The sequence below is a fragment of the Heliconius melpomene genome, chromosome 15, assembly GCF_056956725.1.
Source record: "Heliconius melpomene rosina isolate 202511_hmr_F chromosome 15, ASM5695672v1, whole genome shotgun sequence".
In the NCBI taxonomy this organism is placed as follows: Eukaryota; Metazoa; Arthropoda; class Insecta; order Lepidoptera; family Nymphalidae; genus Heliconius; species Heliconius melpomene.
The window spans coordinates 1,180,028-1,197,207 of NC_140403.1; the positions used below are offsets into that span (position 1 = coordinate 1,180,028).

Sequence of the window (17,180 nt, forward strand, 5' to 3'; positions counted from 1 at the left end):
GCTTCACCTGCCTGAATCACACAATTAGGTATGTAGTGGCGTAGTGGTACGTCTCACTATAAAAGCGACTGTCGTAGGTCCAGTCCTCATTAAGGGGAATATAATAATATAATATTTTAATTATTTTAATATTAATCCTGTGATAAACAACGCGCGGCGCTCAGCTACGCTATTCAACATGAAATGTTTTGAAAATTGGGCGTAAAGTGGGGAATAGTGCTGCTATTCGAGAAAAAGCGTGAAGATATTGTATCTCACTCTCATCTCAAGTTAATTACGTAGTATGTAATATTATTTAAATGAAACAAAATCGACCAAATTTTGTATAAATAAATTCCATATAGGAATATATTAATAGAAAACAAATATTTTAAATTGAATAAAACACAAATGGTATATACTAGTATTTAAGTATATTAAATATTTTTATAAACTTATATTATTACATAGTATTTAGACATAATAGTACAAGTTTTACATAACAATAAAACTTGTATTATTGTGGAGAGACGATGCACAGCATCTGTGAGAGGGCGCTGTATACTTCCCTTTGATTATCCAATGATTTTCACTTCCGGTTGCTGTCTTCGACCAATCAGCGATCGCCGGAAGTCACGTGGTCTCAGGTGGTAGGGCGCCGGAACGTATAATAGGCGACACTACGCTTCTTACCTCATAGCAGATTCTCACCAGGAGCCTTAAAATGATGCTGTGCATCGTCTCTCCACAATAATACAAGTTTTATTGTTATGTAAAACTTGTACTATTATTTGGGATGTGACGATGCACAGCATCTGTGAGAGACGTGTTTATAACTCCTGGTGACCACGCACGACGCTATGTGATCTAAATCAGAATGATTGTATAAACTGATTCTGATACATTCAGATAAATTGATCTGTAAAACCACAAAAAACATGAGTAACATTGTTTTATTTATAAACAAATTGTTAATTGCTTAATTTTTTAATTCAATTAATAATCGCTCTGCCGGAAGCTGAGCCAAAATAATCTAACTTCAATTATTAGATTTACTTATAATTTGCATACAAACAAATTTTAAAAGATGATCCGCAACTCGCTGATAAGCATGAGTAGGAAAGGAAGCTCGCATAACCGTCTAAATAATAAAGCTAGACGTGCTCACTTCTTTTGATAATAATTTAATAACCTGTTTATATAAGTATTCATTATTATTCATGAAGCCCTTGCGTAGCCTCACCTCTACGTTACACAACAAAATTGTTACCTTTTGTAGCCTGTTTCCGGTGGTCTAGCTAGTTTCTTAATGTAGAACCTAGAAAAACATTTTTCTTAGGATGACACCACCGTCTCTAGAGCGTAATTTTCGACAGGTCACCTGTTTCACCAAAATATTTCTAAACGAGATATGATGTTAGAAGTACGAGCAGGATCGAAATGACAATGAAAATGTGGTCCGGTCTATTGGAAACCATCTCCGGCTCAGACAGCGTGTCGTAGATAGAACCGGCAACCAACTCCATACTTCCTTTTTTAACAACTATAATAAATTTATAGTAAGTAGACGCGTTCTAGAGTGGACATCACGCCTTGGCAAGCGTAATTAAAGACCGTCTTCCCGCTAGATGGGGTGACGATGTCCGCAAGGTGGCGGCAACGGCCGGATGCAGAGAGCCGAAGATAGAGCCCAGCGGCGCGCCATTGGAGAGGCCCACGTCCAGCAGTGGACGAGGACAGGCTGATGATGATGATGATGATGATGAAGTAGTTAGTCAAGTTAATTTTTACCTTGTAATTGATGCCATTAGTACAACATATTTATAACACTAGAGTATTTAATAGAATGCTCTATAAAATATTATGTACTTAGCCCAATAATATATTCTTATACTGGTCAAACCTTTGAACGCATTTGTAAAATTTAAGACTTGATTTCATTATCACATACTTTGAGTATTACAACTTCACAAAAGCATCAGTGAATGCTTACCCGATCCACAACCAGACCGACAATTCATGATATGAATGTCCTATCTGCTACTTAGGTACGGTTTTGAAGCAAACTGTACTTGATATACGATGCGTTAGAAAATGTGAGTTTATGAGCTCATTAGTTTTTCAACAAAATTCAGGCCGACTAATGATTATATCATTCTTCGAAGTGTAATAAAGTTATAAGTAATTGATACTACTATACATTCACATATAAAGGTATCAATTTTATAATATTTCAATTATCGCTTCTTAGCTGTATTTTAGAACTACAATAGTTCACTCTCTGAAATTCGCTTTTAGGAGCAACTTCACAGTGTCAAAATATACGATTTAAATACAGATGCACTCAATTTAAACGTCCGACTTCCCCGGACTTAATGATGTTGTAGACATCCAACATGCTCTCCGCCATATTGGAGTTGTGACTACGTGTATACCTCGCTAGCCCGGTTCAGTTTATGCAAAACTTATGGCAATATGCGGCGGAATATCTACGTTACGCACGTGGATATCGTCAGGGTATATATGTAACTACCTTTACACAGCCCTCATGTCCCATGAAGACGATTATTTTCATTAGCTTTCCTCAGCTTTGGAACCAAAGTTACAAAAAACGAATGCAACTTCTTGATAGTCTTTTTGCAATATTATTGTGTATCATACTTTGTCGTATCCAACAACTTAGTAATAAAAGGTTGTCGTCTGTAATTCTCGCATATCATATTCTGTCATATCTACAACTTCAGTAATAAGCCGCTCAACTGGCGACTTTAATTTGGTCTTGAGTTGCCTTCTGAATTATTTAGCTGCCTTCTTTTCCTCCTTCTCCTGCTTCTTACTCTTGCTAGATGCAAATTTTACTTCTTTTTCCAAATACTAACATCAGTCGCCGTCGCATTTTCTAGCTGGATTCTTTTCTTCTAGATGGATTATAGATTTCTCCCACTACATCAGCTTCAATTCTGATGGCTACTCGAATGCACCACAGGGATGTACGGTATCTATTATATAGTACGTCAGCTATAAAATACTTTTGCCGCGGCACTCGCGGGGATGTGCACTCACTTGCACGAGGGTAATGCCAAATTAGCCCAAAGAAACTTTTGGCGACTTTTTATAATACTTGAACCCGCTATTTTAGTTTTTTAATTTAGTTTTGACACATTGCTTCTTTTTATCCATTACTCAACCATCTTATTGGTTTGCTTTATCAGTTGTAGAACGTGAGTCGAACTATTTTCTATCCTTGCTTTCTCGAACCGCTTGAAAATTCTTATTGGATAAAGCCAGAGACGATATGGAGAATGCTCATTATTAAGTCGAAAAGAGTTTTCAGAGCCCCCAAACCATCTACACCCGTTTCCGATATACCCATAGGCAGCCTCCGTATTTCTTAACACCATGTATACAGGAAGATACGGTTACATTTAAATAAAATTATTAACAATCATGCAACACCTTGTACTAAGTTCTGGGCTTGTGTTACCCGTCGGCGGGTTCTCACTCCATACTTCCGATATCCGGTATGCACTGATACTTGACAATTGCTAATGTATAATTAAACGTGCTAGAGTTTCATACTCAACGCATGCTTCTCAATTTTTGATGCATGTACGGTTGACGAAGGTCTAACTGCTTCAAATAATCTTGGAAAAGGATTATTGGTGGCATGGAGGTAAATGGCTAGATGCATTCCCGCGATTAAACCGGGAAGGGCCTACGGAGCCCAAACCATCAGCCACTGCCTCCGATACGCTCAGAGGCAGCCTCCTTATAACTGCCCCCCTCCCGTACAATTGAGAGCATTAAAATAGTACCGAGCTTTTTTAAATTCTAATGTACGGATAAATGCACTTTAAATAGTTGGACATACCTTATGTCAAGTAATAGCCCGAGTCCCTCTTAAGGCAACTAAGATAAGGCGACTGGCTAGAACTTTTGCCGAAGAGGCCATACAGAAGATCCCGTGATTGCTAAATACTATGGAGCCCATTGCTAAATGTTATGACGTTCACAGCGATGGCAGTAACCATGAATAAGCAGCAAATCCACAATTCTTTTATCCTCACTCCTCCAGGATTGAGAAAATGAACCTCCGATATTCCGTGTTTGAAACACTTTTCCTGCCAGGAGGCTTTGAAATTGTCTTCGAATCCTTGTGTCTAATTCTTCCGAGTATTCGCCTGCAATTGTCAAAAGAAGCCAAAAGAAACTCCCACGCAGATTTATCCATTGTTATTCGTTAACTCGCTTAGGATACGCTCCCAGCGATTATAACATTTCAACGTTAGTAATTATCCTATTACAAATAAATAAAAAAGATTTATCTAAAAATAGACAGACTGTCGCAGAATAAGGTGGTTGGGACCGGAGCTTGTTCCGATCCCATTTCTGATTGTCATCGATCGGTGTCACGTCAGAGTGACAGGCAACGCCATCTGGTTTTGACAACTGGCAACTATTAAATAATCCGCTTCCCTGATATATATGAGGAGAACAGAATTTTTTATATATTTGATAACTCGCTCAGGATACGCTCCTAACGAATTTATCGTATTTAAACGAAGGTAGTATATTAATGGATAATACAACTAAGTAAACTCGGTGAAAACCGATTTATTTAGTAAACTCCGTTTACATCGCATGACATTATGCCGAGAGCGTTAAACAAGCGATGAGTCCTCTTGCTTTTTGCAATGCCCGTTAGTTGAATAAAATTGGGCCATAACTGCTGAAAATCTGAGACATATACCTAACCTTATTGTAGGTTATAACACAGCCGTGTTCGGTAAGCTCAGAATCCACTACAGTATTGGTATATATAATACCAAGCAATAGAACAGTATTACATGCATGTAGATACTTGTTAAACAAGAGATTCAAATGACTCACCCGTTGTCCATTTTGTTACCTTTGAATTTCACAAAAGCAAATTCTCTTGATGAGGATGAACATCTTTGCTGGAGGCCTTTCCAGGAGTAGGCCCGATATAGAAATCCGGTTCACGATGTGAAGAAATTCCACCTCCAACACTACACTTACCACAGCACTTTCACTTTTAAACGATGTTACTCTGATGGGAAATAACGACGCTATGAGGTAAGAAGCGTAGTGTCGCCTATTATACGTTCCGGCGCCCTACCACCTGAGACCACGTGACTTCCGGCGATCGCTGATTGGTCGAAGACAGCAACCGGAAGTGAAAATCATTGGATAATCAAAGGGAAGTATACAGCGCCCTCTCACAGATGCTGTGCATCGTCACATCCCAAATAATAATTTAATACCAGTGTCAGAAATTCCGCCATCTTGAAAACGCGGGAAACACGAAAGTACACAACTGTCACTTATGTGAATATTTAAACAAAATGAAAATCTATAATTAAATATTTTCACTGTCTATAATACATTTCTTATACTTAAAAAAAACTAGCGCTCTGTTCGCGGCTTCGCTTGCGTGGATTACTTTTTTATGATTAATTCATTACTTACTTTGACGGATAATGTGTTTTTACGATGTCAATGTCGATATTGGACTTCGGAAGTATTTTACGGAAGAGTTGCTAAATAAACAAGAAGCTCGAACAAGTCAGTTTAAACGCGGCGTTTATTTCCGCAATACAATATGCCGTGTATAAAAATAAAGTGGAAAATTAGTAAGTGCCTTAAAATAAAACTAAGAAAGGTTTCGTTATTGTTTTCTTCAAAAAAATAATTACAAAGTTCATTTCATACAATAAAATGCATGTGGACGTAGACTTAAACTTGTTAACTGTATTCGCCGAATCATCAATTTAATATAAGGTATTTCCCAATCACAGATCATCTGAAATTAATCCAGAACCCTCAGTGGCGGAGTCCGACTCGCGCTTGGTCGTTTTTCTTAAATACATATAAATATACTTTGGTATATTTCAAGCAGACGTAGCTGCACGGGGGCGGCTAGTACAATGACAAAATCAATAATTATTATATTAATATAAATATTTATTAAAGATATTCAACACACTCATTACACGACACAAGTTGTAAATTAACATCGACAATGACCAATAAAATTTAATTTTACTATTTAGCTTTGCACTAAATACTTATTTGTAAATAAATTAAATTTGTGAATTAATCTATATTATGTCAGGCTTTGTAGTGTTGTAATAATGATAATAAAAATTTAAAATGGAATTCGATTCCAACGCGGTGAAATGATTATAAAGCAGCATAATGTTTTTCTCGCGTAACATAGTTACTGCCACTCAACACGCAATTAACATTAGGTTCCCAGGTTCCCTTTGCGTAATGTGCTATATTGGGAATACAGCGTGAGCTAAAGCAAAACAAACAACTAGTATCAGGACTCTTCCACATTGTACTTTCCACCCAATTTTCGATACATTCCGGGTTTAGTGGGCGGACTTAATCTGGATAATAAAATCATTTAAATATGATCATGGATCATTCCATGATATTAGTTTTGTTTCTAAATTCATTTTTTGTCTCGGTTCTTTTAAACCGCGCTGTTTAGCTCCGCTTAATAAACATCTCTAAATCTAAAGCTAGGTTAATAATGGAAAACAGTGTCCTATTACAAGGTCTTTGTCTATCCTGCACATAATTATGCGGATGAGCGAATGAATTTAAAAAAACCAATTCTCCAAATGAGATGTAAAATCGTGACACAAACTAATAATTACAAAGCTGTACTTTAATCTAAATTAAGTTAATGAATGACTGTGTTACCCACACGTGCTAAATATTACTTTCGAACTGTTTTCAATTAAACACCCAATAAGTCAGTTTCTACGTGAATCTATTACTGCGGCCAAGATTAATGGTCCGCTACGGTTTACGACATTAAAGGTAAATTACCTAATAAAATAACTTCGTATTTTATTGGCTGATTCGATTTTTTTTATTGTTATTAGTAATATAATGTTATTGTTGTAATTAAATATTAAATATGATGGCGGATTGTGGCGACTTGAATCTTAGTTAATTAATTTTATTATTTTAAGTTAAAATTAAAGTTTTAATACCATACTTAGAAGCCTTACAAATAGCCTTTTTTCCGCTTCACGCTGTAGGTCTCCCGCACATAGCAGGGTATGCAGAGAGAATTTAGGAAACTAGTGTTAAGACGCTCTTTTTCCATTAAAACTCTTGCGTTCCCCATTTTCCGTCGAATTCTGGCATTCGTTTTGAGTAATGGAACTCAACACCGCGCTTTGCCACGATCGAAAGGAATGAAAATCACATACAATCACACGCTTGTGTCCTACGCCATGACTGACGTCTAATAAAGTAGCCTTGGCAAAAGATATATATTTTTATATTTAAGTTAATTAAAGAAAGGTTTAGAAACTCCGCTCTTACAACAAAATCAAATGGCCTATTATAGTATACTTTATCACAAAATCCAATTACTACAATAAACAATAGTTAATAGCAAAGCTACTTGATGAAATAAAGTAGTAAATTGCAAGAAATAATTTTTACCGCACGAGAACGTTATTTTACCAAACTATTATTAATGTACGTAGAAATAACAGAAGACTAAGTTCGATTGTCTTTGATAAATATCCTAATACTATATACGTAGACGCGTCTAAGTAGTGGATTGATTTTGGTATAAAGAAAGCCAGATTTTGTCAGTTTATTTGGAACGAGGACAAGAGGTATAACTGAATAAATTGTAGAGAAAATATTTTAAATCAGCTGTGCTTTCGACTTCGTAAGCTTGAGAAAGTAATTTTGAAGTATTCGGTAAAATTGTACTTATCCTGTCACTACTACAATTTATTTCTCAAACTTTGTCTTCTAATATGCATTCTTCTATGCTTCTAAATTGCATTTTTTTTTATTTATCATCAAACAAAATATTTTATTTGTATGATGCTAAATTTATTATGGCTTTTTAATTAGGCGAGCTTACTAAAGTTTTCCTTTTGTTAACTAAATTTAGAAAATATTGTGAAAACCCAGGCATCACATTTAATCATGCAAACCATCGCCGAAAAAATTCAAATTAAATAAAATTACATCTTATGCCACTTTGCTAGACATTTTGCAAAATCCCGAAGCTACCAAGCTCTGAAAGATACGCTTAAGGTTATTTATTGTTACTCCGATGAAAGATGTATCTGAAACGTTCATCAAATCAATTTAACGCTCCCAAGAAATTAGTTTTAGTTCATATTTGATTGTTTTTGTACCCAGTACGAAATGGAAAAGAGTAATAATAAAATAGCAACGTTTCATTCTTTCATCGTAATAGGGGACGGTGTGGGAACCTAGTTATGTCACTGCGTTTTATAATTCCTTGTAAACATTAATTTTAAAGATTTATTTATACTTAAAGCCGTCATTTCCCATTGGCAAAATCATTGTACTTAATTTATTTTCCCTTTTCCGCTTTGGTAGACGAAGCGCGGCGTTCAATTACGCTACTCAAGATGAGTTTATCTCTTAGGAAAAAGCGTGAAAATAATTACCTTTTTAAGATTTGTTCTTCATGATCAAACATTATATTTTCAGATCACAACACTATAAATTATCATCTATCCGAATGCCTTGAGCGCTATCAAAATGGGTACGAGCTTTAGCAGCGCCAACAGTAGGAGATGGTCGAAGAAGGAGGCTCCTAACCCAGAATCATCAAGGATACTCTTTCTGCTGTACCTCATTCATAGAACATGGAACGTTGTTGTGGAACATATGGACACCAAGAGTGCGAGGTAATTTTGTATTTGTTTTAGTTTCTCCATTTTTACGTATATAGCAACTTGACAACGAGTGATGTAACACTAGCTTCCCTCTGCCTACTTAGATACGTGGGAAAAAGCTTAAAAACATATTTAAGCTGCATCAAAGTAAAAGTCAAATAATCTCATCTTTATACAGAACGGAAAAGTATAACTAACAATTTATAATTTTTACTATCTACCCTCTTTCAGGTGGCGTCACTCACATCCACCGAGCTCTGGAGTACGTCAGTTCGATTCCGTCAGCTTGGATTCCGGCTCCTGCTATTCTGCGTGTAGCTGCAGCTACTGCAGATTGAGGGACTGCGCCCAGGATTGTGTCAGGTAAGGAAACTAAATCTAATAAATTAATGAAATGACGTGACAATTATATCAGTAAGTACTTTTAGGCTAATTAGTTAGGTTATGAAAACTAAAAATGGATATTTTTATTTTACAAATAGGAAAAAAACTAATATTTGAAATCGAAATGTCAGAGACATCAAAGGAAATAAATAAAAAAAGCCTCGAACATAACATTATATTCCATCATTATTTAAATTCGATTAAAAATATAGTTTTTTTAATATTACTTAAACGTTCATGCTCAGTCGTCATAAGTCTGATTCGACGTGATTATTTTAACTTTGTATTTGTCGAGAAAAAGTTTCAACCTGCCCGTAATACACTATGAATTAATCGAAATGAAAAGAATTGAAATATTTAATATTTCCATTTCTTCGCTCTGACTTCAAGACCAAGTGTAGCGTTGAATTCCGCCACTAAGCAATGCCTTTAGAATTCGGCGGAAAAAAAAAAGATAAGAAAATTATTTATCACTCTTTTATATGAGGCTTAGGCTCTCTATATTCCATTCCATTTGAGTAACTTTTAATACGTAGACAGTATGTACGTAATGCTAGAAACTAATTGAACATTTTTTTTCTTTCCAGGTACGTGAACATTTGAATATAAATATCAGCTCAGAAATTACATATATTGAGGATTGATCAAAGTGGATATTGGTTTCTCTTGAAAATCTCGTCCAAATTAATTAAGGCATTTTTTAAAAATAATTTCCTAAGTTATTGAAATTTGGAAAATGTTGAATTAAGAATATTCCAGTGAGGCACAGAGACACAAGCTTGCTACTGTAAACGCAATGGTTGTGGGTTCGATTCCCAATCGGGGGAGCCAAATATTTTATATTTCTATTTTCCTCACTTTGTGAAGACACTTCCCGCTTCCCGCCAAATTTTTGAGGGATAGCGTGTTAAGTAACGAAAGTAAATGCCGCGTTTTGCCTGAACACTCGAAGAAATGAATACATCGAGTGAGTACCAAACTCCCAACCAGTCGGGATTCTAGTCACTCGCTTGCTCTCCTGCGCCACGACTGACCAGAAAAAACAATTTTACATACAAACAATTTCGTATTAACTTAATAAATGATTTTAACAAGATGCATCAAACTGCACCATCCCATTAGATTATTGGAGTAACATTGGTGGAACAATCACGGAACGGTTGAGGCAGCTTTGTATGAAATTTTAATAGAATTGGTTTATTGAAGCAAATATGAGTATGAAGTGATATGAAATAATACTTTTATGGAAATTGCAATAAATTTAATAATTTAAAATATTATTTTTTGCTTCACGCTGTATCCTGCACGCAGCAAGATAGACAGAAGTAACTTAGTGTTAAGACATACGTGTGTTCGATTCCCACTCGGTGACAAAAAGAAATGGGCAGAATGGGTGACGGAATTTTTTAACAATAGGTTACCAAGTCCCCTCTGCCTATCCTGCTATTGCGGGAAACAGCGTAGAAAAAAGAGAGAAAATAACAATTTTTCTTTAACAAACCCCCAGTTTCTAAAAGACGAGTGCAATAAGCTTTCAAACACAAGCAGCTCATTAAATTGCATTAGAACTAAAACGCTCCTTTCAGAATACAAAGTCTTAAACGTCTTAGAGTAATGAGTCCGGTTAAAAGAGAAGTTGTTTTGCAATCTTTTTAAGGTAGTTACTTATTGTTTGTTTCTTTATTATTTGTTTCTAAGGAACTTAATTAGTTTTAAGTGTTCAGTAGTGTTTAGACAATTTTATCATCTATTTACTTTTATCAGTATTGTGTTGGTTATTGTCACCCGTCTCATTAAATAGGTTGGTGATCTTTTCGATTATTCTTTTGATTCTAAGACACAGCGTTGAGTTCCGCAATTCAATGTTGCATAGAAAATCGCACGGAAAATAGAGAGTAGAGTAAACACGAGGTTCCTCTATCCTTCTTTCATGTGCGCGGTACAATGTGAACTCTTCCAGGCAACCCATATCATAAAAAATATCAAATGAAGCATGGATATTGGTTAGTGTACGAATGATTTAAAAAGGTTAGCTCGATATAATAAATTGTAACATAATTTCAACGTGCTGCCATCTATCGTGGAAATGAATAACTTCTTCGAAACTATAGGAACATTAACTTAGAATTTTCGTAATTCGGAAATTCGACAAAAGATGTCGCTTTTCATTTAATTTGTATCCTTTACTTCTGTAGTCAATATTAGCAACTAAGTATTCCTGCCAGATCTACACAATTGTTTATCTACTAATCTGAATTACATTCAAGTTTTAATAACATTATCACTTCACTCATCACAAAGTTTAAAAGTTAACTTAAGTTTTAAAGTTTCAGCCAGTTCAATAAACAATTCGTAGCAATTTTGGCAAAACAAATACTTTATATTGACATTACTGTTTTATTTATGAACCGATTTAAATAAAACAAACCCTAAATGTTTGCCTTAACACTAGTAGTGAAAACTGCACATAAATCGGTTAAGACGATTCTGAGATTAGCCTGTTTCTATTACAGTGATAAATATCGCGAATAATAGTTTTTCACGTGTATCCATCTAGAGACAACGATTAATTACATTTTTATTATAAGGGAAATTGAAATTTAAGCCTACTTTACCACCCCAGCGATCCCAGTCAATACAACGCATACAAAAAGTAATTCCAACTCGCTACATGATTTCATAACACGCTTGAAAGACCAATTAATTCATACTACACTCCGAACAAATAACGTATTGTTTTATACTGAGAAATCAATGTAGGAGATATTTCTAAGAAATATAGCAGGAAGTGTATGGTTGTATGAAAATATAAATATGAAGTCGTGGGACGTCTGTAAACAGATGGGGGTTCAATTCTCATTTGTGGGCATGGGTCCGGCTCTTCTCAGCAGAACTGCCTTCCGAACCGGTGGTAGCTTTTTGTTGACATGTACATTAGACGATTTAAAAGTGCTTTTAATAGTTTATTTGAATGGAGAATATTTTGAATTTGAATTTGAATGAATTATTTCTATGTTCTCGCTGTAGTCAAATAATGCAATTAATGCAACGCTAACCGCTTATTTTTATATTTTTTCATAGTAAGAATTGAATATTTCCGTTACTTTGTCATAGATCCAATAATAAAGAATCTATCGAAAAATTATCGAAATCACCATGTGTCGCTTACATACCTATTTAATACAAATGTAAGACATCTATAATAAGTTCTTTTATTTTCACAATTGATTATTTATAAACACATAATTTTTAACAGACATAACTTTTAAATTCGACACACTAACCGTTTAATGGTCTCGAGTATAGGAATTTTATTAATAGCAATTATGCAGTAGACAGGTACGGTACGCTAGATCAAAATATACTTAAACAATAGTTTTCTATACTCGTTAGCGATCGCGTTTTTTTTTTCTAAAAAGATAAACATATTTTTTTCGGTTAAATCGTGAGATATAATGGTATTTATTCCTATTTTTTAAAATAATATTTATGTCTAATAAAATCCAATATATTAAATTAGTAAAAATCTTCTTACAGATATGCTAGCAACATGATTAAGAAAGTTTGGCTCAGTGATAATAGCGTTTCGACGGTTTCCAAGGGACGCAGGTTCAAATACCGCTTTGTTCATAGGAATACATTTTCTAGAAAAGTATCAAATCAAATAAAGCTTATTACTACTATAACAAAATAGGATTCAACCAACACCATCGGCATAATCAAAAACATAACTAATGTGCCTCGAAGATTTCTCCTATCCTATACATAAAATGCGTTAAAAAAATAATAATTTATAATTAGAAAAAAATATAAAGTCAGTTGGCTATTAAGGTGAGTGACCGTGGTCACAACGCGTAAAACTTACTTATACGCTGCTTTGCCACGTATCAATCTATCAATCTTTTTGGCCTGGTTTATATTGCATTTTTTTTTAACACATACTAAATTTTCTGTAGAACTACTGTATACGAGAAGGGGGTTGGGGGTTGGGCTTTCTTCGATCACCACTCAGACAGAGTGTACCTGAGAACCTTGAGAATATTCCGTTCCCATTAAAATACCTCTGTTCTCCACTTTTTGCCGAATTTAGGGGGCATTGCGTGTTGAGTGGCGGAATTTAACGCCACGCTTAGCCTCGTTACCAGAGCGAGGAAAAGAAAATATTAAGTATTTCATTTCCTCGAGTGGTAATTAAGCCTTTTTTTCCTGAAGTTTCATATATGTATATCTTTACAAAAAATATTAACTTACCTAAATTACAATCGAGGCGCAGGTGAGTGCCTATAGTAACGTTTATTGCTATCGTAATCAGTGACTCTTTTACTCTTGTTTTTTACGCTACTTACTCTATTTTTGTGAGTTCAATCGACGAAGAGTTTTTTTTAAATAGAGTTGAGAGTTGAGACACTCAGTTCTCCACTGTTCACAAATTATAGAGATATCGCTTTGTGCTCGACTGGCACGCTCGGAACACCGTAATAATAAGAACAGAATAGTGATATTGCTTGTTAAGTGAAGTTGGAGCTTAGTGCTAAAAGCTTAGTATTATATTTCAGAAAAAGCTCGAGATCTCCAACTTTTGTACGGAACCCTAGGTGGGCGGGCCCGACTCGTACTTGTTTCTATTTATATACCGTCAACTCGCAATATCTCGATTTTTTTGCGGTGCATATATACTACGTTCTAATACATTCTACCCTATTACTATATGCCGAATACCGCTTGAAGCAAAAAAGTCACTAAGATTCAAACCCACAACCATCGAATTTTAGCCAGATATTGATAACTGCGCCTTGATAGATATTTATAGAGATCTAAAAACCTATTCAGAATAAGATCGCGCTCTTGAAACTCGCCAAGTTCAAACAAACTAGTGAAGTGACAGTACGCTAGTGACCGTCGTGTTTGACGGACGTCTTTAATAACATTTTTATATATGTATATTTATATATAAATAGATATATCTGAAATAAACAGACAGTTAATTTTATATGTATACGAAGAAGGATTATGAAATTTGATTGTTTCATCCAAATTGGTTTAGCTTTTTTAGATTTTAATGAGCTTTAAGTTGTAATGTGGTGAGATTTTTGTGTGTGTGTTTTAGTGAATTTTTTGGTTTTAATAGATTTTTTGAACGGTAAGTACTTTTTTGTCTTTGTAAAAGTTATGAGGAAAACGTTATTTAACTTTCTTTTAATATTGAATTTAAATTGGGATCGTCTGGAACATGTAAATATTTTCATTTCCTCGCCCTTTTAACAAGACAAAGTACAGCGTTGCCATCCGCCTTATGATTCGACGTCTTGAAAATGCAATGTCTCGAAAATTGGTGTACGGAATGAATATTGAAGGGAAATGATGTGAGCAGCGGCGCTTTGGGCATCACCAGGCACATTTACAATATTTAATAGCCTATAACAACCTTTAGGAGAAACTCATGTAAAGCAAAATTACGAGCGAAATTACTCATAACTTTGATTAAAGAAAAGTTTATTATACACTTCTCTTACTTACGATGGTAGCAGTTTATTACTTTATATTTAAAGTATAATAAATGAAATTTAAGTAGTTTAATTTAATTTTAAATGACGCCAGTCGTGACTCAGGGGAAGAAGCGTGCATTTATAAGAAGGTGATAGTAGATTCGATTCCCACTCGAGGAAATGAAGTATTTCACATTCGTTTGTGTTGATTTCTGCTCAGAATTTTAAGTAAAAACAGCTGTTTGGTATGAAATTTCATGGGTTATATCCGTTTGCGTGATATAAAGTAATACATATATGATACACATAATTGTATATGTTTTTAATTGCACCTCTTTCTCAATATTGTTACGAAATAAGTATCGAACATTTACACGCATACATGGTGTTTTCACTTTCAATAAATAACCTTAGAATTATATAGAAATTGAATTGTCAATTATATGTAGAATAGATATTAATTCGATCGTAAAAGCGAAGGGTTGTTGGTTCGATTCTCACTTCGGGGAAACGATGTTTTAAATTATTATTTTCGTTTACTCGCTCTGGTAGATAGAGAGCGATGTTGAATTTCGCGACGCTACAAGTAACGTATGTATAAAGTTGGGCAGGAATAAGGGAGTGTCTTAACTTTAGGCCTCTACTTCATAAACGTACCTATATATTTTTTTTGCATTTTTGGTTTTCGAAGGAAACCTGGGAACGTAGTATTATTTCCCCATTTAAGGTTCCCCGTTTGCCTCGTTACCAGTGCGGGGAAATAAAAAAATCATATCATTCATTTATCAAATGAACTTATGAAATATTTCATTTCTTCGGGTGGGAACTGAACACGTAATCTGTCGTTCTTACAGTTACATGCTTCTGCCATTGCGCCACGATTATCCTAAAATATCAAAGTTTTAGTCGTCAAATTAATTTCTCCTTTATAATAACTTGCCTTAATATTTATTATAAAGAACTGAAAAAGTCATTTAGGTAAAAGAAATATACATTTTAATCTTATAGTTAAACTAAACCCTAGTTTACGCACGGTTAACCTTAACCGCTTCGTTGAAGGGGTAATTCCAATGTGATTCCAATCGTTTAATGCTAATGTAGCATAAAAAGGCAGCATGCAACTCTTAGCTCCATTGTAGCGCAGTGAAACCGAGGTCTTACTGTAAGCACGATTGTGGGTTCGATCCCAGTAAAAATAAGAATATTATATCACTAGATTCTCTCTGCAAATAGAATAAATTACAGAAATGAAATACAAAAAACAAACTTTTAAAAAACTTGTCAAATTTGGAACTGTCTGTATATGAACCTATGCGTCTTCGAAACCGTCTCAGCGCTCTGACAACTAACGTATACGTTCTCATCGATCTACGTCGAAATTCTTATACGCTAGTTACAACTTACTTATTGTTCCTAGCATATCTTTCATTTTTTATATTTTTTCTAAAAAAGGATTTTTCTTTCCTAATTGTGTAATAATACTTTAAAAATATAAAATGGTGTTTTTAACATCGGCTAATTATTGGCTTATATGTAATTTTTTAAATGCAATAAAGTATATATATAATTTACAATAGCGGTATTTCAAAGAGGTTGTCGCCGATTCACCTCATGTCCCAAACTGATTACTTCGATTGACGTACGTGACCGAATTGCGTGATTTTAATATGAATTACTTATAAATATTAAATATTTCGTTCATACGTTTATGTATAATAAACATCTATTTATTTTTATTTTCCCGCAATGGTAGATGAAGCGCGGCGTTGAGTTCCGCTGCTTAACACTCAATGTCTCGAAAATTGGACGGAATGCAGGGAACGGAGTGTGTTGACACTGGATTGTCTCCACTTATCCTGCTACATGCGAGATACAGCGTGAAAGTGTATAAATAATACATAATATAATAATGTCATAAATTAGCGACCTACTTGCGGCTTCGCCCGCTTGTACTAAACTAAACAATTATTTATTTTATCATTTGAATATATTCTTAATTTTTTTAATAAATAAAAGTTTTTTTTTTATTTATGAACTATTTGAACTAACAGATTAAGTACAATATTGAAAACTGCATTTAGATCGGTTAAGCCGTTACTGTGATTAAAGTGCAAACACATACAGACAAACAAACAATTTTATTTTTATTAAATTTGTAAATACTCCCCCACAATAGATTTTTTCATATATCTTACATGTACAGACAGCGATCAGTTACAGTTTCAATATATACACATATACTATATGATATAGATATAAATAATATAGAAAAATCTTAAAATTATTTAATCTAATTATAATAAATTATATATATTATACGTATCTATATATTCAAAGTGGCGTTTATATTTCATACTGTATCCGTTTAACGGATTTTTGTGTAAGATGTTTATGTATTTCCGGTGGAAGATGTTAATTTAGTCGAGATGTTCGGTCAGCGACCATTTTTGTACCTACTTAAAGCTGTCATTGTGTGAGTATTGAATATTGACGTGGTTTGTGAGTTCAAATCACCGCTAAAGAGAAAGAGAAAAAAAAAAGATTATACTTATTTATTTAATTTTTTTCTAAAAAAGAAAAATATGTGAACAAGAGGCCAGTCACGGGGCAGGGG

At 34.4% G+C, this 17,180-nt stretch overlaps 1 protein-coding gene across 4 annotated transcripts in view; it reads left to right on the top strand.

Annotated features, from left to right (window-relative positions):
• Positions 1–17,180, top strand: part of mwh (multiple wing hairs) — a 73,924-nt gene that overhangs the window by 8,165 nt on the left and 48,579 nt on the right. For 2 of the 4 annotated variants that reach the window (XM_085197940.1, XM_085197939.1), the window contains 2 exons: positions 8,509–8,708; positions 8,928–9,059. In XM_085197940.1, coding sequence (XP_085054066.1) covers positions 8,560–8,708; positions 8,928–9,059 — 281 coding nt within the window. In that variant the 5' untranslated portion in view covers positions 8,509–8,559. Of the gene's footprint in view, positions 1–8,508; positions 8,709–8,927; positions 9,060–13,971; positions 14,221–17,180 lie in introns of those variants that run through there. The other 2 variants (XM_085197942.1, XM_085197941.1) reach the window with 1 other exon arrangement.